At 39.8% G+C, this 27,441-nt stretch overlaps 1 protein-coding gene across 1 annotated transcript in view; it reads right to left on the bottom strand.

Moving 5' to 3' along the window:
- Positions 1-23,755, bottom strand: part of SCAMP1 (secretory carrier membrane protein 1) — a 107,939-nt gene extending 84,184 nt beyond the window's left edge. The window contains exon 1 of the mRNA XM_081230412.1: positions 23,580-23,755. Coding sequence (XP_081086538.1) covers positions 23,580-23,636 — 57 coding nt within the window. The 5' untranslated portion in view covers positions 23,637-23,755. The remainder of the gene's footprint in view (positions 1-23,579) is intronic.
- Between the last annotated feature and the right edge of the window lie 3,686 nt (positions 23,756-27,441).

Below are 27,441 nucleotides of genomic sequence, written 5' to 3'. Positions count from 1 at the left end.
ATTAAGAAAATAGAAACATGAATATTTTAATCAAATTTTTAATCAAGTTGGCATTGTTGTGCTTAAATTTAGAAGTGGGCTCAGGGTCAAAAACTGGAGACCTAGCAAATCCAGATGGTCCAGCTGCAGTCATGTCACAACGCCCAGCCCACCACAACCCACCACAAAACCAGGCAACCTGTGAATGCTCAGACACCATATTCTTCCTTGGCATTGCTTCCTTTGGCAGTAATACTCTTCCAGGCAGGGTCAGCCTAGCAATCTCCTCCTCTTCCTTAAAGACTCAACCCAAAGACTACCTCATATGCTAACCAATAATCTTCCTGATACCTTCCTGATATCCAAGTCACTCCATCCCAATCTCAATGCTCCCACAGAACCTGGTATTTATCTCCATCAGCATTTATTTCACTGAACCTTGATGATCTTCATGCAAGTCTTTTTTCCCAAATTAGCCTGTGACATCTCTGAATACAAGAAATATGTAAATAGGTTTTTATTTAATCATACATGAGAGGTAATACTGTTTCTTGAGTGATTATTATTACGACCTCTGGTGGGGGGGGGGAAATCCAGAATAATTATTCACAACAGTAGCAGCAGTAATAACCAAGAAATACTTCCTTAAAAAATTAACATAAATATGAAGTTAATTCAAAAAGTTTAAGTGAAAAGATGTTTAATTAATGTTTACTCTCACTCATAAGAAGAGAAACACTAATTAAAACTACGGCTGACCCTTCAACAACACAGGGGTTAGGGGCACCAACCCTCGGCTCAGTCAAAACTCCTTGTATAAGTTATAGTTGGCCCTCCCTATACTCCACATCCATGGTTCTGCATTCATAGATTCAAGCAAGCACAGATCGTGTAGTACTATAAAATTTACTATTAAAAAAAATCCACATATAAGTGGACCCACAAAGTTCAAACCTGTGTTGTTCAAGAGTCAACGGATGCTGATGTAATCATTTCTCACGTATCAGATTAGCAAAAATCCAAAAGTCTGACATACTCTGTTGACAAAGCTGTAAGGAAATAAAGATTCTCACACATTCCTAATAGGAAGAGAAACTGTTACAACCTCTATGGAGGGAAAGTTGGCAAGTGCTAGCAAAACTACATCTGCATTTAAACTATGACCCGCAATCTCATTTCTAGGAATTTACTCCAAAGATACACTGCAAAATACTATTTGTAATAGCAAAGAATGGAAGCAAACTAAATGTCTATCAATAGAAGATGGTTGAATAAACTATAATACATCTATATGACAAAGTACTATGCAGCTGAGTATTATGCAGTTGTAAAGTGGTATAAGATCTACATGCTATGGAATAGTGAAAAAGTAAAGTGCAGAAGAGTGTAAATATAATGTTGCCTTTTATCCACAAAGGAAGATAAAAATGAATGTGTGTCTTTGTTTTTAAAAAAAGAATAAACCGGGCTTCCCTGGTGGCGCAGTGGTTGAGAGTCCTCCTGCCGATGCAGGGGACGTGGGTTCGTGCCCCGGTCCGGGAAGATCCCACATGCCGCGGAGCGGCTGGGCCCGTGAGCCATGGCCGCTGAGCCTGCGCGTCCGGAGCCTGTGCTCCGCAACGAGAGAGGCCACAACAGTGAGAGGCCCACGTACCACAAAAAAAAAAAAAAAAAAAGAATAAACCAAAAACAAACAAAAATGATTGCCTATAGGGAGAGGAAGAGAACAGTGAGCAGCCAGCATAAACTTGGAAGCTAGACTTCTCTGAATGTACCGTCTTTTATAGTTTTTCCTTTGGAACCATGAAAATGTTTTCCACGATTACAGAAGAAAATTAATTCAAAAAGAAAAAAGGGGGGAGGCAAAAGGTAGGGTCGGAAAGATGGATCCTGCTTAGCCAACATTCATGCCATCAATGTCATTCTCTCAACGCTACTTAAGTACAATGAGTTCCAACTTTCATTCTACAAATACATATATCCAATTATCAAGTGTCCTAAAATTCAAATTCACATTAAATTCTTTTTTTTAATCCTACATAAGGTATAACTTAGTTCTAAAGAGGCCTAGAATGAAATCATTCTTCCAATTTTCTACTTGTGACTACAATAATTTAAATGATCTTGTTTCCTTTTAGATTCTAGAAAAGTTTAATCTAGGCTGAAAGTTAACTGGCAGTTTGCTAAAATCACTGTCTCAAGTGAACTGAGTTCAATTCTAGTCGGTCTGGAATTTCCCCTAACATAGTATTAGGTGACCAAGCAGTAGACTATATGCCAAGAATGATCTAGCAAGAATGATTTGGGGGCTTCCCTGGTGGTGCAGTGGTTGAGAATCTGCCTGCCAATGCAGGGGACACGGGTTCGATCCCTGGTCTGGGAAGATCCCACATGCCGTGGAGCAACTGGGCCCGTGAGCCACAACTACTGAGCCTGTGCGTCTGGAGCGTGTGCTCTGCAACAAGGGAGGCCGCGACAGTGAGAGGCCTGCGCACCGCGATGAAGAGTGGCCCCGGCTCGCCACAACTAGAGAAAGCCCTCGCACAGAAATGAAGACCCAACACAGCCAAAAATAAATAAATTAATTAAAAAAAAAAAACCTCACTCCCTAAAAAAAAAAAAAAAGAATGATTTAGGAAGATAAAGAACTGATATCTCTGAATTATCACATAATTAACATTTCAAATTAGCTTTTCAGTGTTGAGGGAGCTATAGTCTCTAAACTGGGAGAAAAACAACAAAGCTGATGATTTAAGTAATAATGAATGATCTTTCAATGCCTATTAAGTATTGAGCACTTATTTACATTATTTCCAACCCTTTCTATGATCCTCCCAGGTGGATGGTATTGTCCCATTTTTCAGAAAAAGAAGATATGGCTGTAAAAAAGAAACTTCCTCAAGGTTAATTAGCATATATCTGAGATAAACTAGGAAGCCAGGACTTCCAATGCCTATATATACTCTTTCCATCAGATATACGAAAAACAGTTTACCACAATCATAACTTTATCCAGAGAAGACACTGGTTGAGCTCGTTGTTTACTGATTCTAAGAATTTAGCAGGAAAATATCTCACTTCTTCTCCAACACAATCAAAATGAAATTGTTTTAACTTAAGTTGGTTGCTTCTATAACAGTGATTCTCAAACTTCGCAAGCACTGGAATCACCTGGAGGGCTTGTTAAAACCCAAACTGCTGAGGCCCACTCTGAACGTACCTTGATGTGCAGGATGGTGGCTGAGAATTTGCATTTCTACCAAGGAAAGCATTCTGACCTGGTCTTATTTTATTGACTTAGAGGAATGTACTAGACTTCTGTATTTTACGAACTTGCAAGAATCAAGACATTCTTTAGAGTTTAAATATCCTTTTTGGACCTGACTATCCATAAAGGTATGTCATTTAGTCAAGCCAGGGCTATTCTGCTAACCCTTTAGTAAGCAACTTAACTCCATGGTCACGTTTCATTAAAAACCAAGATGCATTACAAAAATAAATGTTTTTTCAAAGAAGAGAATAAGTAAATATTTTACATCTAGCATAATTAGCTCTTTTCTATCTTTAATCCAAGTTTCTTTACCAAACCCTCCAGGGTTGTGCACCTTCACTGTATTTCAACTGATTTCCTCCATCATGCTTTATATGTTGGACTTTCTCAATCACTGCCACATATAACCACAGGAAGATTCCAACCTGGCAAGAAAGTACTTTCACCTTCAGCTAGACATGAGGACATTAATTCAATAATAGTTTCTGCAGGGAACTAAGATCCTGCATGCCGCCTGGCTCAGCCAAAAATAATAATAATAATAATAGTTTCTTCAACAAATATTTCTTGTGAATAATCAACTCCAGTCTCTTCTCTGTGTATGTATGTGTGTGTATATATATATATATATATATATATCTCATCCTCAAGCTAAACAGTAGGCTAAAAACAAAAAAAGCTTACATGGATGATTGTGTACAACCATACATTATGTATCCACTTACTGTATCTGCTAACACTTAATAGGTTTGGGTTTCAAAATTAACATTCAAAACTTTGTGTCTTAGGTACTTGTTCTAAAGCAGAAAAGAGGACTAGGTCTAGGAATCATTAACTCTGGGTTCGCTGGAAATGACTAGCCTCTGCAACCTTAAGCAAGTCAACTAAACTCTCAATTGCCTCATATGTAAAACAGGAGAAATATGATAGATGACTGCCCTGGTCAGTTGCAGCTCTGAAATGTTATGCTATAGACTATACGTCTTTTATTGTTTGAAAAGGTGACTGCCTGTTTTCAACCTTCCCCACCCCACTAATGAAAAGCTGTAAACATTGAACAGGCACTTCATATTTCAATGTGACTCAGGTTTTTCATCAGTAAAATGCATCACATAGCTCATGAACTACTACATGTAAAATGCTTAATACAATTCCTGCACATGGAAAACACTTGTGTGATAGCTAAGGCTGTTATCATTATTACCAACAAAATAGGATCAAACAAAAAAAGCTGTCCATTTTTGATTAACTGAGGTATCAAGAACGTACAGAGCATCCTATGAAATGAATAGGCCAAAAAACAACCACAGCCACCTCCTGAGGAAAGCAATCAGGAGTTCTCCACCTAGCCCTGTGTCATGTGACCCCAGAAGCTTAGCTACATGTGAAAGGATGAAGAATGGGCCTCTGTGCCAACGGCAGCCATTTTTAGAACTGGACATGAGGGAGCCTAGCAGACCCCAACAGAAGTGACTCTATATTGGATAATAACTAATCAATCCAATTAGAGCCTATTTGTTGAGGCACTTGAATATGAGACATAAAGATTGTACTATAATCAGTAGCAGCAGCAGCAGATGACACTAGTTCATGGTGTAAAGACAGACAAATAGAAGCTAAGTCATAAGAAGGTGACCAGAAAAGCGGCAGTAGGTTCAGCACCTGAGGGGAATGGCATTTACTGGAGTTGCCAGTGAGTGACCAAAGCAAAAAGAGGGCCAAGAGAGTTACTGCTCTTCTAGTTGATGAGGAATGACTCATCCTCAGGAGGATGTTAGATGTTAGGATGTTAGAGGAGTTTTCACATGTTCCTATAGATCCTCAGATGGGCCTCAGGAAGAATGGAAAAGGAGGAGGAAGTGTCAGAGGGGCGGAAGAGGGGAAAAAGGCTGGCAGAGATCAGCCCCCTAACCTTCACTTGAATCAGTGAAGCTCAATTTTTATGTTTTATAAATATTGATTTCACCTGAAAATGGTTTCCACTGTTTGGCAGGAGGGAGGTAAAGGGCAGGGGCTATGGATTGAGGAAACACCTTGTTAGCTCTCAGAAACTGTTTCATCACAACCACAGAGATCGACTGCGTTGGGCTTCCTTCCCTCCCCAAGAATCCAAAACAAAAAGACCTCCATCACCTGAGGTAACCTGAGTGCATCTCCATGCCTTAAAACCAGAACAGGTGGAACCAATGTTCTTTGCCATTTTGTGTTCCATTAAAACTTTATGGAAAAAACAGTGTACTGCCATTAACTATATTTAAATAAAATCTTCTGGGTGAGAAAGATTTTAATAAGTATATTTTCTGACGCCTAGTATACACACTGATCACAAACATACTTACTGATCCAAAACTGCTGCTCAATCACTTTTTTTACTCAAGTATAGTTGATTTACAATGTGTCAATTTCTGTACAAAGTGATCTAGTTACACATATATATACATTCTTTTTTTAATATTCTTTTCCATTATGATTTAGCATAGGATACTGAATATAGTTCTCTGTGCTATACAGTAGGACCTTGTTTTTATCCATTCCCTATATAATAGCTTACATCTGCTAATCCCAACCTCCCACTCCATCCCTCTCCCAACCCCCTCCCCCTTTGCAACCACAAGTCCGTTCTCTATCACTTCTTAATTTAACTCTAATTTCACCTTCTCTCTCCCTTCCAATTTAAAAGAGAGGGAGGAGAGTACAACTCTAATTTATCCTTTATTTTTCTTAGTGATAGATATTCCCCACAGTCCTAAAGTTTAAGCCAACTTGACAAAACCTATTTTTAAAAAAACAACAACAACAAACCTCTTTTTTTTTTTTTTTTTTTGCGGTATGTGGGCCTCTCACTGTTGTGGCCTCTCCCGTTGCGGAGCACAGGCTCCGGACGCACAGGCTCAGCGGCCATGGCTCACGGGCCCAGCCGCTCCGCGGCATGTGGGATCTTCCTGGACTGGGGCACGAACCCGTGTCCCCTCCATCGGCAGGCGGACTCTCAACCACTGCGCCACCAGGGAAGCCCAAACCTCTCTTTATATACAAGTTTCACCTCTTCCCATCTTTGCTCAGGATCACCCTACCAGTTACCCTTTTCTCTCATGTTCATCTGCTTCCTCTCAACAGGATGCCTCACATCTACATTTCAAGTCTCAATCATCTTTAAAATGCACACAAGCAAAGAAAACCAAAAGCATTCCTTCAATAACTCTCAAGCTACTATCAGCCCCCTTCTTTCTTTCCACTTCTCCAACTCCCAACCCATACTCCCTCCCATTAGCTGCCAGTATTTCTCACATGTAAACTGCAATGGCCTTCTTACTGTTCCCCCCAATCTTCTGACCCCTTCCCCAACGTATTCGTCACAGTGATCCAGGATGAGCTCCTCAAAATACGATCTTGCTCATGTCACACCTACAGATTTGATGAATGTGAAGGGAACAAACATATATTAAGTTTGGTTTATGCTCTCAATAATCGAAGAGCATATTTTGGGCCTATGAAAATTTACGAATCTTTGGGAATGGACAATGAATAACTGGTAAAATCATTTATGGGATAGAGATTGCAAAGATGGGTAAATTCTTACCACCCACATAAATGACTGCTAAGGCATGAAGACAAGCTTTAAACCAGTGATAACCACTGACATTTTTATCAAACACAGCTAAAGCCCACTACTGCTGTAATATTATATTTTACTCACGTAGACCTTTGCTATATAATGTAGTGGCCACTAGCCACATGTAGCTCTTGAAATATATCTAGTCCAAATTGAAATGTGCTGAAAGTATAAAACATAACATGTTTTTGACTTCAAAGCACAAAACAATGTAAAATATCAATAACTGTTATGTTGATTATGTGTTGAAAGATATTTTGTATATATGGGGTTAAATATATTATTAAAATTAATTTCGGGCTTCCCTGGTGGCGCAATGGTTGAGAGTCCGCCTGCCGATGCAGGGGACACTGGGTTCGTGCCCCAGTCCTGGAAGATCCCACATGCCGTGGAGCGGCTGGGCCCGTGAGCCATGGCCGCTGAGCCTGCGCGTCCGGAGCCTGTGCTCCGCAGCGGGAGAGGCCACAACAGCGAGAGGCCCGCGTACCGCAAAAAAAAGAAAAAAAAAATTAATTTCACCTGATTTTTTTCCATATGGCTACTGCAAAATTTTAAATTACATGTGGCACAAATATTTGATTCAACAGTGCTGATCTAGTCATTATAATTTATTCAAGAATGGCTAATAATTTCACTTTCATCCATTTGGGCAAATTCAGTATGTTACAAAAAGGAAAACAAACTCAGACTTAAAGCTAAATTCCCTCGAAGTTTTTCAAAATTACAAAAGATGACAAGAGACCTGATCAGAAGTTTTCCAAGCCAACGTTCTTATACAACACAGTAGCAGACTTTGACCATATTTTTTCACTTTCCTCACACTTTTTCATGAGATATCAGAAGACAATAATTTAAATATTTTTAAAAATTCAGAAAAAGATGAATACTTACAATTCTATCAAGGAAACCTATGGGAAATTGAAGATAGCTAAAGCAAAGACAGACTGAAGGAGAGAGAAAGAATTCATCTAGTTTAGCACAATACTAGATTTTTAAATTATCTCATGTAATCCTCAGAGCACCCCTATGACTTAGATTCTATATGCTTTCTTTCACTGCTGAGAATACTAGCTCAGAGATATTTAAGTAATTTGCCCAAAGTCATATAGTTAACAAGTGACATGGTCAAGATTCAATTTCAAATCTGACTCCAAAGACCAAGTTTTTAGAAGAAAATCTGATAAAGAATACAAATTTGTGTTTCAAACAATATGTCTTCAAAAGAAAAAGGCTGAATTAAACACTGCATTGCTCCACAAAACTTAATTAAAATACTCAATAGCTCTGCTTAATCCAATCAATATTACACACTAGACTACGCAACTTGATTAAACAAGAAAAGTCCCAAACTAGGGGCTATGAGAGGTACTACCTTCAGAGAGTAAAACTTTTTTCCTAGTCTATACTTCTCAACGCTATTGTAATCATATGAATTTAAAAGACACTGAGAATTTCAAGGGGGGAGGGGGAACTACTACAAGAAGCCATTAAAAATCTCAGCAAGACTCTAAAACATTTAGCAAAACTTCTATAACTCATTATAAGGAGTGCTTAATAATCACTAGGAATTATTCAATAAATCATGATGTTGAAAAATTAATATTCATTGTCACTGCAAGTCATGACAATTTTAACTCAAACCTGAGAGACTCAAAACTAATTTTTTATGGACCAGATCTCTCCTTAGTAGATTAGAAACAACTGAAGCAAACACACCCAAGCAGATTTACCTCATAAGTGCAACTTAAAAGTTAACAAACCACACCTTAAATTGCAATTTTTGTCCATGTTAACACCAGCATTAAGTGCCAAAAAAAAAATTATTTCACTATCTAGCCCCTCTACATTCTAAAGGAAGAATTCTTTGGAAACAAAACATAATTTCTGAACATAATATAATTTGGTGAAAATTTCATCCAGATAATTAATGATCTATGGAAGGGACTTAAATAATATAGAAAGCAAGAAACTCTAGTTTCTTAGCCCACAGTCAAAATGAAATTAAGAGATCTGGTGCTTTCTATTCTATATTATATTGTGTATATATATGTTCTATTTTATACTGCCAACAGCACTCTGAGCAGTTGCTTTAAGAAATCCTCTATCCTTATGAAAGTCATTCATGGAATAGTTTTCATCCAAGTTCTGTAATTCATGACTAAACTTGGAACTATTAACCTCTGTGTCTGAATTTTCCCATCTATAAAATGAGGGAGGCAAACTATAACAACACCTAAGCTTTCTGCCTCAGACTCTGCATTCAGGGGAACTGAGGCTACAATACTGACCAATTCTTTCTCCTTCAAAGCACTTAATTGCACATTATGTCTCCCAACTCAAGTGTGGATCCTTAACATCAGGGACTTCTTCATCTCTGTATTCCTAGTGACTATCACAGTGTCTGATTCACTTTCAGTGCTCCATAAATTTTTGGCTAAATAAATAATCTACTCTTGTTCCATCTTCAATGATAATAACCTCTAGAAGACAACTGAATTTGAAACTGTTTAATCTCTAATACGATCACAGCAATTACACAAAAACTTTAAGTAACTATAAAGACCTTATCAAACTGGCAAATACTAAAGTTTAAATATAATGGTGATAAAGACAGAGGATATGCTTGGCTTGTTTTTCAAATTATGCCACTGGATCCACATTAACCATCTAACCAAAATAACAGAAAATAGTCCACTGGCAAAAGAATTAGCAAATGCCATATCACTAAAGTAAAGGGGTCCTACAATTCCAAACTGCATATTTATTATGTGGCACCATTTTGAGCTACATGAATTACATGAAAGCCAGACAAAACAAGACAATATGTCTAAAGATAGAGCAGTGGCTAGAAACCTAACAAATGATTTCTTAAACCAACAGGGTAAAGAAATGAACATTAAGATAGTATCAAAGTGTCCTACATCTATAATAAATCCTTAAAGATTTTAAAAGTTAAGTAACTTTAGAGAACTGACACCTCTGACCATATACAAAAATTAACTCAAAATGAATCAAAGCCCAAAATATATGCACTAAAATTATAAAACGCTTAGAAGAAAACACAGGAGTAAATCTTCATGACCTTGGGTTAGACAATGTCTTCTTAGATATAACACCAAAAGCATAAGCAACAGAAGAAAAAAACAGATAACTGGACTTCATCAAAATTTAAAACTTTCCTGCTATAAAGTACACCATCAAGAAAGTAAAAAGACAACCTACAAAATTGGAGAAAATTTTCACATATATTTGATAAGTGACCTGTACCTAGAATATATATAAAAAACTTTATCTCAGTAATAAAAACACAACAATTTTTAAATGGGCAAAGGATCTGAATAGACATTTCTCTAAAGAAAATGTACAAATGGCCACTAAGCACATGAAAAGACACTCAGCATCACTAGCTATCAGGGAAATGCAAATCAAAACCATACTGAGATACCACTTCACACTACTAGAATAGCTATAATAGAGAAGATAGTATTGGCAAGGATGTCAAAAAACTAGAATCCTTACACTCTCCTGGTAAGAATGTAAAATGGTACAGCCATTTTGGAAAATACTTTGGCAATTACCAAATGACCTAGCAATTCCACTCCTAGGTACACATCCATACATCCACTTGTAAAAAACTTGTACAAATATTCATAGCAGCATGATCCCTAACAGCCAAAAGTTAGAAACAACCCAAATTTATATCAACTGACAAATGTACAAATAAAATGTAGTATACCCATGCAATGGAATTATAATTTGACAATAAAAAGAAATGAAGTCCTGACATGCTATAATATGGATGAACCTTAAACACATGATGCTATATGAAAGCTACCAGTCATAAAGACTACATACTGTATGATTCCATTTGTATGAAATATCCAGAAAGAATATTAGTGGCTGCCTAGTGCTGGAGAAGTTGGGAGGGAAATGGGGAATGGCTGCTAAAGGGTATGGGGTTTCTTTATGGGGTGATGAAAATGTTCAAAAATTGATAGTAGTAATGACTGCACAACTGCAAAAATACTAAAAATCACTAAATTGTACCCGTTAAATTGGTGAACTGTATGGTATATGAATTATATCTCAAAGTTGTGTTTTAAAAAGATAATCAGATGTAACATTTCTTGGAAGAAATGTTGCCAACCAGCTATAAATCCATATGTCTTCAAAATCTAAGTACCAAATCACTCACTGCCCTCATTAAATAGAGAAACGCTCATTAGGAAAGTGAAAAGGGATGGGGTAGGGGGATTGGCAAACGGAGACTACAATGACACTAGAGTTTGAATACTTACAAACTGGATACTTTATTTTAGCATTCTATTATATGGAATCATGAACATTTCTTCTGAAATTTGAGAAATTGGGTAGCTAAAAGAGCTAGGTGCCCCAATACTAATGCACAGACATAAAAAGAAAAAGGTTGATCACAAAGAACAGGAAAATATTCGTCATATGTCTGTTCAACTGACTGCCAAGCTCAAATGACCACTAATGAATGAGCCACTGAACTGATATCCTAAGGATGGGAGGACATCCCTTATTTCCAATAAACTCTCAAGAGATTTTTGCAACAAAAAGTTTGTTTTATCATACATAGTGGTTCTCCACCAAGATTAATGAGTTTTCTGTCATTCATATTAAATACTGAAATAGCAAAACAATTACCGCTAAATGTGGCAAGCAAAGACCTGTGAAAAAAATTTTTTAAAGTCTTAGTATTTTGGTCATATTATAGGCAGTCAACTTTTTTTTTTTAACATCTTTATTGGAGTATATTTGCTTTACAATGGTGTGTTAGTTTCTGCTGTATAACAAAGTGAATCAGCTATACATATACATATGTCCCCATATCTCCTCCCTCTTGCGTCTCTCTCCCACCCCCCCATCCCACCCCTCCAGGTGGACACAAAGCATCAAGCTGATCTCCCTGTGCTATGTGGGGCTTCCCACTAGCTATCTATTTTACATTTGGTAGTGTATATATGTCCCTGCCACTCTCTCACTTCGTCCCAGCTTACCCTTCCCCTTCCCCATTTCCTCAAGTCCATTCTCTACATCTGCATCTTTATTCCTGTCCTTTTTTTTTTTTTTTAGATTCCATATATATGTGTTAGCATATGGTATTTGTTTTTCTTTCTGACTTACTTCACTCTGTATGACAGACTCTAGGTCCATCCACCTCACTACAAATAACTCAATTTCATTTCTTTTTATGGCTGAGTAATATTCCATTGTATATATGTGCCACATCTTCTTTATCCAGTCATCTGTCGATGGACACTTAGCTTGCTTCCATGTCCTGGCTACTGTAAATAGAGCTGCAGTGAATATTGTGGTACATGACTCTTTTTGAATTATGGTTTCCTCAGGGTATATGCCCAGTAGTGATTGCTGGGTCATATGGTAGTTCTATTTTTGGTTTTTTAAGGAACCTCCATACTGTTCTCCATAGTGGTGTATCAATTTACATTCCCACCAGCAGTACAAGAGGGTTCCCTCTTCTCCACAACCTCTCCAGCATTTATTGTTTGTAGATTTTTTGATGATAGCCATTCTGACCAGTGTGAGGTGACACCTCATTGTAGTTTTGATTTGCATTTCTCTAACGATTAGTGATGTTGAGCATCTTTTCATGTGTTTGTTGGCAATACAATACATTTTGGAGAAATGTCTATTTAAGTCTTCTGCCCATTTTTGGACTGGGCTGTTTTTTTGATATTGAGCTACATGAGCTGCGGCAGTCAACTTTTAAATGTAGTTTTTCCACCTCAGATTAAATATATGTTTTACAGAACATTTTTTTAATTTATTTATTTTTGGCTGCATTGGGTCTTCATTGCTGAGCACAGGCTTTCTTTCTCTAGTTGCAGAGAGCGGGGGCTACTCTTCATCACAGTGCGCAGGCTTCTCATTGCAGTGGCTTCTCTTGTTGCATGGGCTCTAGGCGTGGGCTTCAGTGGTTGTGGCTCATGGGCTCTGGAGCACAGGCTCAGTAGTTGTGGCACACGGGCTTAGTTGCTCCACGGCATGTGGGATCTTCCCGGACCAAGGGTCGAACCTGTGTCCCCTGCACTGACAGGCAGATTCTTAACCACTGTGCCACCAGGGAAGCCCCCAGAACATTTTCTTATGAAATGATTTCTGGCTAAATGACCTACTCTTGTTAACTTAGTGGTTAAGCTCTTCAGACCAGTACTTAAAATCATACCACCAAATCCAAATCTACAACTATATATCCATGGGGAGAAAATGTTCAGAGTTCCAACTGTGACACCAGGGATTCATCTCCTGCTAACTTCCCATGATGTCAAAAAGTAATCATAATCACAACTTTAAAAAATATTAGACTCAAATATAATAAAAAGAACACTAGATAGCCTTTTCAAAAATCATCAACATTAAACAACCAAGTGTACAACTTTCCAACATTTAAACAAAGTTTACATCACAAGGTGATTTGTCATAAAAATAAAATGAGCTCTCATTATTACTACCCTCAGTTCAGGTTGTGATATATAATAGCTTCTAAAATCCCCACATTTTGTAAGACAACCAGTAATTTCTATGTTTTGTTTTTGTTGCTATTTCTGTTGATACCAAAAGTTTAAAAGTTAATAAAAATTAGAGTCTGCCTTAGGAAACATAGGCAATTTAGGGATAAAATAAACGAGAAGAATAAATAATCACATGTTGCAACCAAAGATAATCTTGCACCATAATTTATTTCCTTTATCTGTTATTTTAAGAGCTTCCCATCTTTGTCTTAATTCAAAAGCTAAACTTCTGGAACTTTAAGAAATGTAAAAAAATAAAAAAAATACTGAAGGCAGAAAAATTAAGCAATTTGCCTAAGGTCACCTAGCTAGGAGGCAGACAAGCAAATCTAGGCTGCCTGGTTCCAAAGCCACCCTTTTACCTACTCCCCCTGGGCCACCTCTGTAAACTTCATTAACTTCTTCCTCTAAGCCCCCAGCACCAGGCTAAGAACACAGAAATGTTTGTCTGCAATATATATAGCTCATAGAATATTTTCTTATGGCCTCAACTCTAAATGGTGGTTAAGTTCCCCTGAGATTCCAATATAAACATTTCCATAAAAATTTTTTTAATCAAGTAGAAAAAGCATGTAACACTCTTTGAAGCTTAGGGAATACATTAATTTACATTTTTATAATATGCCACTTACTTATGAGCAATTCACTAAAATTTATGACTATTTGAGATGCCAAAAATTAGGTATGCTAGGCCATAAATAAAACCACAAGACAGGCTAAATCAACGCAAAAGAAGCATCAACAGCTTCGGGAAAATTGCTAAACGGTAGTAAAATTACACTAGTACACCAGCCCCTGCTGTGACTGGCCCATATTTTTTTTTTTTTTTTTTTTTTGCGATACGCAGGCCTCTCACTGTTGTGGCCTCTCCCGTTGCGGAGCACAGGCTCTGGACGCGCAGACTCAGCAGCCATGGCTCACGGGCCCAGCCGCTCTGCGGCATGTGGGATCCTCCTAGACCGGGGCACGAACCCGTGTCCCCTGCATCAGCAGGCGGACTCTCAACCACTGTGCCACCAGGGAAGCCCTGGCCCATATTTTTTCCTATCTCCTATCACCTACCACCTTCCACATATATTCCACATCACTATATGAGAATTCTAACCACCACTGGAGGGTTCTCACAGATAAAATGACTGCCAGTAGCATATATACAACTCTGCCTTTGCTTATTTCTCTTGAACAAAGTGGAAACATCCAGTATTTGTTGTGTACATATTGTTTTTTCTATGATATGCATTGTTTTGGCTGTGTTTGATAAGAAAAAATCTGTAATAGCTACATATACTAAATCACTTGCATTCAAATGTCTGATTTATTTTTCTTCTATTAACAATCAATTTAGAATTATAATGCATACCTATCACAAATCCTTTCTTCCTAGTTTGACCTCATCAATACTCAAAATGCACTACACTTTATAATATACACTTATTTCTTGCTTTATTCTTTCAAGAGGTTCCAACAATTCTGCTGATATGCAAAAAAAATTCAGTAATTCATCTGTACTCTGTAAAATAAATGGAAGTGTTTCTTTTAAAGAAAAGGAGAAGTATCAAGTTGGTAATATTTTTGTATTTAGAATTACGTTCTAAAAACAACTATAAAACCCACTATTACTTTTTTTTTTTTTACGCTTTGAAACAAGCAGAGATTAGAAGGAGTTGCAACACTAGCTCTGGCAATTTGGGAAGCTGGGAAAGCTAATATATATACTCTAGGGACTTCAGCAGGTATTTGGGAGCCATTTTGCATGAAATACGAAGGGCTTTTTTAACTAAAATATTTCATTTCTTTTGCAAGAACACAGATTAAGAATAGAGATTTTTCAACGAGGGTGCCAAGATCATTCAAAGGAGAAAGAACAGTCTGTTCAACAAATGGTGTTGGAACAACTGGATATCCACATTCAAAAGAATGAAGTTCGACCTTACTTCACACCCTGTACAAAAATTAACTCAAAATGAATCATAAAGCTAAGAGCTAAAGTAAGTAAGAGTAAGAGCTAAAACTATAAAGCTCTTGGAAGAAAACACAGGGATAAATGTTCATTACCTCAGGTTTGGCAAAGGATTCTTGGATACAATATCAAAACAAAAGCCACTAAATATAGATAATTTGAACTTAATCAGAATTTAGAACTTTTGTGCTTCAAAGGACATTAACAAGAAAGTAAAAAAGTAATCGACAAAATGGGAGCAAATATTTGTAAATCGTATATCTGGATAAAGAACTTATATCCAAAATATATTTAAAAAGTCACTTACAACTCAATAATAAAAAGGCAACCCAATTTTAAAATGGGCAAAGGATCTGAATAGACATTTCTCCAAAGATGATACACAAATGGCCAATAAGCACATAAAATATGTTTAACATCATACAGTCATCAGGGGAATGCAAATCAAAACCAAAATTAGATACTTCACACTCACTAGGATGGCTAGATTTATTAACAGGTAACAACAAATGTTGACTAGGATGTAGAGAAAGCGGAACCCTCATACACTGCTGGCGGGAATATAAAATGGTGCAGCCACTTTAGAAAACTGTCTGGCAATTCCGCAAATGATTCAGCATTGCTACCAGAAGACACAGAGATTCTACTCCTAGGTATATACCCAACAGAAATTAAAATAAGTGTTCAAACAAAAACTTGTATACAGATGTTTATAGCACCATTATTCATAATAGTCAAAAGGTGGAAACAACCCAAATGTCCATCAACTGATGAACTGGCATTACTAATTCTTATAAGCACCCCATGCCAAACGTCAGGGAGAAGGAGATTATTGAGATTGCTATCTGCATACACACAAGGATTTCTTGTGGCATTTCTTGCGCAGGGAAGACACTTGGTACAAAGTCAAATCCAACCAACCTCCAACATCGTCTTTTATGCCCATACCTATTAAAAGTTGGGAAATTTCCTTCTTGTGATTTAAAAACATCCCATAGCGTTTGGACTTTCATTACCACCAAAAACTAAGTACAACATTAACTATATCATGTAGACCTCTTCTATCATTTTTATCTGTATTCGGTCTAAATACAGGTTTTTTTCTTTTTTCATAAATTTATTTATCTATTTTTGGCTGCGTTGGGTCTTCGTTGCTGCATGCGGGCCTTCTCTAGTTGCAGTGAGCAGGGGCTACTCTTTGTTGCGGTGCGCAGGCTTCTCGTGGTGGCTTGTCTTTGATGTGGAGCACGGGCTCTAGGCGTGCAGACTTCAGTAGTTGTGGCACGTGGGCTCAGTAGTTGTGGCTTACAGGCTCCAGAGCACAGACTCAGCAGCTGTGGCACCCGGACTTAGTTGCACTGTGGCATGTGGGATCTTCCCGGACCAGGGCTCAAACTCGTGTCCCCTGCATTGGCAGGTGGATTCTTAACCACTGCACAACCAGGGAAGTCCCTAAATACAGGTTTGATTTTTTTTTTTTTTTTTTGGCTGCATTGGGTCTTCAGTGCTGCACGCAGCTTTCTCTAGTTGTGGCGAGCGGGAGCTACTCTTTGTTGCACAGCCTCCTCAGTGTGGTGGCTTCTCTTGTTGTGGAGCACGGGCTCTAGGTGCGCGGGCTTCAGTAGTTGTGGCTCGTGGGCTCTAGAGCGCAGGTTCAGTAGTTGTGGTGCATGGACATAGTTGCTCCGCGGCATGTGGGATCTTCCCCGACCACAGATCGAACCCGCATCCCCAGCATTGGCAGGCAGATTCTTAACCACTGCACCACCAGGGAAGTCCCTACAGGTTTGATTCTATCACTATTTGGGCAAGAAGATATTGCTTTGCATTTACCTTTAGGCAATTCTGGTTGAAAGAAACAAACTCTGCACACAGAAAGAAGGATGCCAGGTTTCACAGAGGCTGGAATTCTTCAAAACATGGCAATATCTCTTGTAGTTCAAGAGCAGCTCGAATAAGGGACTGGAATTCTATAAAATGACCTCAGAAGCCCTGGTCAGATGATTCCTACTCCAGTGCTTCATGATTTGCATGATAGATAATTTGGCTCTTTCCCCATGTCTTTCCATGGTTATCCTCACTACAACTACCTGACTTTTTCTCTGTGCTCTCAGTTCACGTTCCTGAGAAAGATAGCTCAGTTAACTATCACTGTTCTTGTTGGGGCAAAGTTTTTGGACCAAGCGATCTTATCTGTTCCTGATCAGCTCAAAGACTGGCTTCTGCTTGATAAGATCATTCAGCTAAGACCAGCATGGCAAGCATAACACGGTAAAGGACATGTTCGCCTATGTGTAAGTAATCACTTCAGGCTGCTCCCTCAGTAGATGCTGGGGCTCAGAGCACAGCACCCTAGAACATAAACCTACTCTTCTCTGAGATGATCAGACTCAATTCCAATAACCAGTAGATTAAAACATGAGAGAACTTATGCATTCACAAAATGGTCCATAAGGGTACAAAGATGTAACAGAGAGTTTTAAAGTAGAAAAAAACTTGAGACACAAATCTCTGCCTTAGCATCTGTGATAGGTTATTGAAATTCTGTTTGAATTCCTTCAAGTGCTGGGGAACTCCATACCAAAAGAGCATTGTCAGGCTATTCTAATAGACTTTTAAAAATCTTTATGTTAGGACAAAATCTATTTTCATATAAACTCTGCCCATTGGCCTTTTTTTTCCTGAAGCAAGAACAAATTTATTCATTCAACCAACTAAGAACCCTTCAAGCATCTGTATATCTCAAACTTCCCTTTAGCCTTCTATAGACTAAACCCATTGAGTAAACTTAATTTTCCTAGGACTTGATTCCAGACCCATGGTCATTCTGTCTTCTTCTTGGGAACAACCTATCTTGTTCAAACCAGTCTTTAAATATGCACTTGGAACTGAAGACAATATTCACTGGATGGACAAGAACAGAATACTGTAGATTCATTTTTAAGAACTGGTCACTAACTTCATTAATCCAATATGTATTTTCAGGAACTACATAACACTGTGATTCATATTAAGAAAATATCCAGTAAGTTTCCTGGATCTGCATTTGACACTAGTAAATATTAACTGCACTCCAAAAAACCTTTCTGGTGGTGGGGCGGGGGGGCAACATCAGCAAAAGAACAGTTTATATTCAAAATTTTCACACTCACCATCATTTCTGTTACAATTATTGTTAAAGCCAAGGACCAAAATAAAACATGCTCAAACACTGGTTTTGTCATTTAGCATTTGTGAGAGGTACCCCGCCCACACTAGCAGCATCCCATTGTACCTGCCTGGGAGCTTACACTGCCCTAGGAGATAATCTATAGACAAAAGGTTTTTACATATCTTAAGAGCGTTGATCCATAGCACCCTGACACTATACCCTAAATAAAGAAGACTGTCTCAAAAAGAACTACAGACGTGTTTTAAGCGATAGTTTGAACCCAGATAAGATTAACAAATTGTTAAGAGGGTTGTACCAGCCTGGACTAAAAGAAACAGAGACATTTCAAATTGAAAAGAGGTTTCTGGACTCCCAATTTTCAATGGGAAGGAAGCAGACTGAAAATACTACTCAGTTACAAACTGAGGTAATTTACAGAAAAGGACTTCTCAGAGGGTAGAGCCAAAAGCAGAAGAAAATAAGATTAGAAAAAGACTTCCAAGGTAGTAGAACTGGGCCCTAATCAAAGAACTCTCATTGCCCCCAAAGCAGGGGACCCTGACTAATGAGCCTGGCTGGATTTCAGACCTGCTATTTGTACCAGCAACTGCTACGTGCCTCCCACTCCTCCTCCATTTGATGGGAGTTCTATTGAGGTTATCCTGTACCTGTCTCACCATTTTACACTGGGTTTATCTTTTCAGTTCCTAGGTCTGTATCAAGAGGGACAGAGTTCCTTTCATCAAGATGTGAAGTCTAATCCTCCCACTCCTTTTCTGAATCTGGGCTGGTTTTGTGGCTTGTTTCAACTAAAAGAATGTAGCAGAAGTGAACTGACTCAAGAAGCCTTGTGGCTTTCACTCTTGTCCTCTTGGAACACTGCTACCACCACGTAAAAAGCCCAGGCTATTCCTAGGAAAGGCCACATGAAAGAGCACCAATCGCTGCCCCCACTGACAGCCCCAGGTAACTGCCAGGTACTTGAGCGAGGACATCTTAAACCATCCCACTCTAGTCAAGCTGCTGGATGATTGAAGCCACATGAGTGACTCTAGACAATAACATTTAAAAACAAACTGTCCAGCTACATGTAGCTCAAATAACAAAATACTGAGCAAATAATTTTTGTTTCAAGCCACTACATTTTGGGATTACAGTCAATCGTCCCTTGCTATAAGCAGGGTATTGGTTCCAGGAGCCCCCTTGGATACCAAAATCCTCAGATGCTCAAGTCCCTTATACAAACTGGTGTAATGCAGTCGGCCTCCATATCTGCGGATTTTGCATGTATTTGTTACACAGCAATAGATAACTGAAACAGAGTTAAATAAAATAATGATGCATCTTAATTTGATGAAATATAATCGGCAGCTCAATGGACTCTTTTTTAAAATATCGACCTGAGGAAAAGAGAGTGGGAACTCATGCAGTTCACATGAACATAAAATACCACAGACCATAAATTACTACCACTATGTTCCAGATTAATGCTGAAAGATAAAGAAAAAAATCCTTTCCTGTTGCTATCCAATCTCCAGTCTTAAAATTTTAAATGGCTAAGGGAAGAGTGGCATCCACTTTATTGTAAATGAAAACAAAATGGGTAACATCCTTGAATTATGGGTCTCTCTTTTTTTTTTTTTTTTTTTGGCTGCGTTGGGTCTTCGTTGCTGCGTGCGGGCTTTCTCTAGTTGCGGTGTGCGGGCTTCTCATTGCGGTGGCTTCTCTTGTTGCAGAGCACGGACTCAAGGCCTGCGGGCTTCAGTAGTTGTGGCTTGTGGGCTCTAGAGCACAGGCTTAGTTGCTCCACGGCATGTGGGATCTTCCCGGACCAGGGCTCGAACCCATGTCCCCTGCATTGGCAGGCGGATTCTTAACCACTGCACCACCAGGGAAGCCCATGGGTCTCTTTTTAAGACAAAGTTTTCAATTTTCAACTTCAACTAAACTCTTAGGATACCACTGATATTACTGCAACTAAAAAGATAAATAAGAACACTGAATTGTACATCATTTTAAATAGATTATTTCAATAGAGTAGAATTAATGTTTGAGGCCAAAATAAAATGGACAGTTGCTCAATTTTAATATAAAGTTCTTTTATTAGGGAGGAAGCATGTGAAGTGACAAAGCACTAGGATTCAGACAACCTGGGTCTATACTCTTAGTAGGGTGACCTAGGGCAAACCACTTAATTATTTTTAGCCTTGATTCCTCAACTATGACCCGCCAAACAGGTACTATTAGCACTCTAGAAGATTCAAAGGTAACATGAACTTCACCAAATTAATAAGCTAAGAATAATATCGTCAACTATAATTAAATACAGTTCCTTGAATTCCTATTAATACTACCTATTATTATCTAATTAAAGGCACCATGCATTGAGCACTGATAACACACTAAATGTATGTTCACCTAATCCTATTAACAATCCTATGGAGAAGGTACTATTGATATTATTCTATTCTACATAATAGTAAACTAAAGGCATAGAGAGGCTAAGAAACTTTCCAAGGTTTCACGGCTGGTCAGTGACAAAGCCAAGATTAAATGCAGTTTTGGGTTTTTTGTTTGTTTGTTTAACTCTTGAGCCAAAACTTTTAAATACTACATGAGAGCCTCAAGTCCAAGCTCCAAACACAAAACAAGAATTTTGGTGAAAGAAATGCAAACAGAGAATATATAGTGCCATCAGCAATTGACTAGGAATCAGGTGATCTAAATTCCAATGCTAATTCTGCACTACCTACCTTGATGTAAGACAATGGGCAAGTTAGCAATGGAAATCAAATAGCTTTTAATCAAGAAGAAATTAGGATGGTTGCCAAATGTGAAATATATATTTTGAAAATATGAACTTTATTTTTGAATATTGAAATATTTCAAATATTGAAAATAAGAACAGATTTGAGAAGAAAGATGACGATAAGGTAACACAAAGATGCACCTGAAAACTTTTTATAAGTAAGTAGAGAGGACCAGAAATGCTATTTCAAAAATCACATTTACATAAAAGGAAACCAACAGTAGAAAGTAGAAAGAATATGCTATAAATGTAAAGCTTTACTTTGAGAGGAGGAAGGGTAGCTGAATTTAAGTAGAAAAATAAAAGGTCAGATACACAATGCCCTGACAGTCACCGAAAATAGGGAAAGATCATAAACAGAAACGTGTACAACCGAGTCTTCTTTAGGCCTAAATTATCCATCCTGTGAGGCATTTTATGAACCTAAATAATCCCTGTCCTCTGAATGCACCCACTTATAAAGAACAAAAAAGTTTATAATTTTATGCCACAATGAATATTTAAAGCTACTTTTGGGTTTAGAATTATTACAGCAACCTTCTGTACAGCAGAAGAGGAAAGTGTCATGGCAACATTACACGTCACAAAAAAGCGGTCTGGGCTAAGAAGCCGACAATGCCTTGCCCTAACAAGAGAACTAGCTACGTAAATTAAGCCAGGAAATGGAATGACAGAACAGAAAACAGCCAAACTGTCAGATGCTGAATAAACAGCATCAATGAATTATTTGAATTAGGAAGAGCTAACAGGTTCTTAATGTTATACCTCAAAATATTCTAAAATAATACCCGTTTGGCAAGTTATGATATGTCTCTTTAGAATGTTTATGATTTAAGAATAATCCGATTTTCCACAACATGGGATGATGGAATACTAAATACTAAACTTCTGGAGGGAAAAAATTCTACTCAGAGTATAACCATATCATCTTTAAAACCTAAAAGTTTCAGGCCAGGTGTAGAGAATTTTCTTAAGTGATATTAGAGGCAAAGGAATAGTTGACTGAGTCTATTCTACATTTCTACAGTGAGTCAAGCTGTCAATAATTATTTAGTTAAGATAATCCTCCATGAAATTAACAGGCAAACAATCAGAAGAGGGATGTTTTTCCTTTTCTAGAATTCTTAATAAGAGATAAAACCAGGAGTAAAAGAAGAGATGTAAACTCAACAAGCCAGAAGTGACCCTTGTAGGACCACAAATTAAAGTTACTATTGTACATAACCAGGAGAAATTAACCAACTTCGAGCAACAGAAACAAATTACACCTGCTAAACAACAGCACTCATTAAGAAACCTGGAGTGGTACTTTTTAAGATATTTATATAGACGTTGCATTAATTTAGGCGCAGATAATGAACACCTTAGTCGTCTTCCTTTGCCGGTTTCTATGCCAAGCCCTCTCGAAGCTGGGATCCAAAAGGTAAGACTCCAAGAAAGAAAGAAGCTCATGTGGGAAATGGTATCCTCATACAGCCCAGAGAACAGCTGACGCACAAGGAGCTTGGAAAATATCCCGTCGTTTACCTTACTAAGAGCGGTTAGGAAGGAAGATGATCGTCCACGTGCACTATTGTTTCCAGGTGTGTTTATTTATATTTAACTTACGCTTTGATATCAGTACCCTCAACCTCAAGCAAATGGTGGGGAGGAGGGATGGCAGCGCCGCTGGTGGCACCTGGGCGCACCACAAGTTTAAAAAATAAAAACAAAAACCTTTTATTTTTAATTGCAGCGTACTCGGTGCCCTCACCTCTCCTCCACCATCTCTGCCATCACCCACACAGCTCCTCTCAGCGCCGCCTCGGGTCCCCATGACAACCCCTCCCGAGGGTGAGCCCCCCTCCGCCGCGTCCCGGCCCCCGCCCCTGCCCGGCCAGCCACACTTACCTGACAGGTGACAACTCCACCTGCTCTAGGCTCTCACTCTCCCCGCTCCCGAGAGGCGGGCCGGGAACCCCGAAGCCCCGGGAACCCTCACTCCCGAGCCAGGGCACGACCCTCTCCAGTCGGGGACGCGGGGAGGGCCGGCCGTATGGGGAGCTGGGTAGGTTCCACTCCGACCCCAAAACAAGTGACGCGTGGGCCGGAGCGCGACCCCCCAGAGGGGTGCGGCGGGCCCGAGCCCCTGTCTTAAGGGGCTGAAGGGGGCCGAGTGGCGGGCGCGAAGGAACTTGTCGGTTTAAACAAACAACGACGCGTCACGGTGGCGGGAGATGCTGGGGACGACGCTCACCTTGAAAGGGTTGTTGAGATCCGGGTCTGCAAACGGGTTACTATCAAAATCCGACATCTCGCGCTCGGCGTCACCCACCCGACCCAGGCGCAGAGAGAGAGAGAGAGGAGGCGAGGCCGCCGCCCCCCTGCGCGCTCACGTCGCCGCCGCAGCCGCCGCCGCCGCCGAGCAGATCCGGGTGCAGCTCGCGAGGCCACCCAGCCAGCCGTGCCACTGAGCATGCCCGGTGCGACGGGCTGCTGGACGCCGGCGCCGCTCCTAGTTCGCCAACCCGTTCCTCCGGGCGGCACTCCAGCACTCCGGGCTTTAAGTACGACCGAGTAGGAACTAGGGGCGGAGGAAGCTGGGAACGGTGGAAGGAGCGCGGAGGTGTACTGTGCTAAGCGCATTAGGAAGAGCGGCGCGTCTGGCTGGACTTGATGGTGTTATCGATTTAAAATCGGCGCCGTGTGGCCAAGGATGACTTACGGGAGAGGTGACACTTTGTGGGCAAGAAAGACGTACACTGAGACCACTTCCCCAGGTTGGGAAGGCAGCTTGGGACGCAGGCTGCACACCTAGGGAAAGAGTGGCAGCTTAACTGGGCTCAGAGGCGCGGAGACCTAGAGAAGCTCCGCACCTGTAACCACAGATAACGCCCGGTGGGGCCTTGTCCTCACTAATGAATTTCGCACACCCCTGATTCCACCTGGGAAACCCTGCCTCCCGTCTTCCGGTTTTTTCCGACTCTAGGTTGCTGCTAAATCACGGAGACCAGCCGTGATGCTACCGATCCGGACTGGCTCCGCAGGCGTTTGGGAAAGAGAGATTCAGTACCAGGGTCCGGCCCTCGGTACCGTTCTCCAGAATCTGCAAAATGGCTACTTCTCCAGAAATGATCGCGGGGTGGCACAGGTCCAAAGATCAAGGCCCTTAAGTTAATGTTAGTGGATGACAAAAAGATGCCGTTTTTGTTTTCTTTCAAGCATTCAGGCGCAAAATATACACTTCTGATTTTTTTCCTATCCACTACCCAACACCAGAGATTACCAAAAAATGAGTATGTGTGTGGAATTTATTTGTACCATTCGTTGCCCCACCCTTGAACTTAATGAGGGGCCATCTCTTTCCCCCCCGCCCTCACCTTCTTTTTGCTCTAACAGCAAAACACTTAGCAGATAAAGCTATAAAAAGCCAGAATTATTTTCACTTGATAGGTGCCTAAGAATTGGAAGGAACTAGAGTTAGTCTTCTTGGTCTTCTTGCACTATTCAAAATCATCTGGGAAATAGTTTCTCCCCACTGTGAAAACACTAGCTAGTGATGATAGACAAAAAAGCACATTTGCTGTAATCTCTCTTTGGCGGGATCCAGGTTGGGATATATGACAAAGAAGCTGCTTCTAGGCAGCCGACTAGGACTGTCAACTAATAAGGGACAACAGACTGGAATGATCCTGGCCGAGCTACAAGATTGTGGACACGAAAAAGAGCAAACCATCTATTGTGCTTGCCCTCCTATCCTCAGCAGCTGCCAGGAGTCTATAGCTGAGTGCTCAAAATATGCGTGGGGTTCAAATCCCAATTTTGATACTACTTGTGCTACCCACGTCACCTGTCTGAGTTTGTAAAGGGTTATTTTAGAATTAAATGAAATTAGAGAAAAGTGCCCTGCCTGTATATAGTGCCTAACAAATACTGTTGAATGTTTGAAAATGCCAAGGGAGCCCAGTCCATTGTTCTTATGTGTTTTTCCTCATGGCTCCTGAGCTTGACCTTGCCCAGCTGATCGACTTCTCCCACCACTTTGGCCCTCACTCCCTCCACCTGTCCTCCAAATGACTCAAATAATCAGCAGCTATTTATTATGCATCTAGTATGTTCCAAGACAATGAAGATCGGCTGAGCCTGCATTGCAGGATGGCAATTTCCAACGAAGCTGTGTTTACAGCTAATGATATTAGCACTTAATGCAAAGACTTACAGATTTCATTGTTACAGAATCACTTGGAATATTTGTTAATGATGCACCTCTCCATATCTCCTGACCCTGAGATTTGGCTTTACAGTAGGGACCATGGATCTGCATTTTTAATTCTATTTTTAAATGTCTTTATATATGAATATATTCCTTTACATAAATGCATAAATGGGTTCATAGCATACACACTAGTGTTTTCACCTTTTTAAAAAAATTTTTTTTTTGTGCTCCTTTCTCTCTTCCGTATGTTAACAACCCAGTATGTTCCTTTCAATATTCTTATAATACTGTATATCTACAAGCACATAACGTAACTCACATAATCACATACAAACAGATAATACATATTCATGCAGACATGCTTATACATAGTCATACAGAATTTTGGTATTGTCTTGAAAAACGGGGATTTTTTTTTTTTTTTTTTTGCGGTACGCGGGCCTCTCACAGCTGTGGCCTCTCCCGTTTCGGAGCACAGGCTCCAGACGCTCAGACTCAGCGGCCATGGCTCACCGGCCCAGCCGCTCCGCAGCACATGGGATCCTCCCGGACCAGGGCACGAACCCATGTCCCCTGCATCGGCAGGCGGACTCTCAACCACTGCGCCACCAGGGAAGCCCCCATTTTTCTTTTTTTTGCAACTTGTTTTTCTCACTCAGTGGCACAGTTTCTCAGTGAGAGGGGAATTGGCAAAGAGACGGTCAGTCTAAAGTTTCTTACCCCAGTACACCACATAAATATTATCACTTTTTATGTGTACCATTACTATAAAGGTGGAAAGTGTTAGGAAGCATAGCTTAATGGAAATCCCTCCAAATCAACAATTACGTGTCTAATTTATTTTTTTAACAATTACAAAATCAGCATAGTTAAAGGACCCCAGGTGATTCTGATAGAGGTGATGCAATGACCACACTTCAACGACACTGATATAAGGATATTCAGACATACAGTCCACAGGTGAGCTTATTAGAACCTTTCATGAAATTTAGAATCACAGGGACAGGAGAACTGAAAGAACCTTTAGTCCCTCTCACGACCAAAAAAGAAACTGAGTTTGAACAGGTTAAGTCATTTGCCTCAGTTACAAAGGAAGTGAGCGGAGGAACTAGGAACAGAACTCGAGTCTCTCAACTCACATTTCAGGCATTAAATTGATATTTTGGTTGGTAATATTTCGTATAGGAAGAAGAAATGCTATGTGCAAGGTAGAGAGAAAGCATACAGGAGGCTTCATTCATCGGAGTAGTTCATTTTTTAGGAGCTGCCTCCTAAATTTGATAGAGCAAAGAATGAAGAGTCAAAACTAGTTGCTAGATCCAGCTCTACCATAAACCAGCTGAGTGACCTTGATCATATCAGTTCACCTCTCTGACCTGAGTTTCCGTACTAGTCAGTTAACAAGTATTTACTGAGCACCTGCAAAGTGGTGAACATTGTTTTAGGTGTTGGGGTTAAAGCAGTGAACAAGCTGTAAGGGAGGTTCTGTTCCCAAGAAACTTCCTAAAAGGAAGTATCTCGAGTCCTTTAAGCAGCTAGAACATTCTGTTAATCTGTGCCAGTGACCCACCCCTCCCTAACTCTGTTTCTTTTTCTCCTTAGGGTATGCCTCACCCCGCCATCATGCTGCTTCTCCCTCAGTCTGACAAATTTAATTTGTGAATCCTTTGGGCAAGGGCTATAATCTGAATTCCACGTTTTCTATACTGACAGCCGGTGAGTATTGAGAAAACGTCAAGTTAGAAAGTTATATTTCTTACCTCAAAAGTTTCACTGGACTCTGGGTTCACTAATGGGTTAAAGCTGAAATCCATCATCTCTTGCAGTAGAGAGTCTCCAGTCATGCTGCTGTGACTGCTGCTACTGATACCCACCACACACTAACAGGAACATACGTGGCCCT

This window comes from Mesoplodon bidens (assembly GCF_964165515.1).
Source record: "Mesoplodon bidens genome assembly, chromosome: 4".
NCBI lineage: Eukaryota > Metazoa > Chordata > Mammalia > Artiodactyla > Ziphiidae > Mesoplodon > Mesoplodon bidens.
This window is presented reverse-complemented; position numbering and strand designations above follow the sequence as displayed.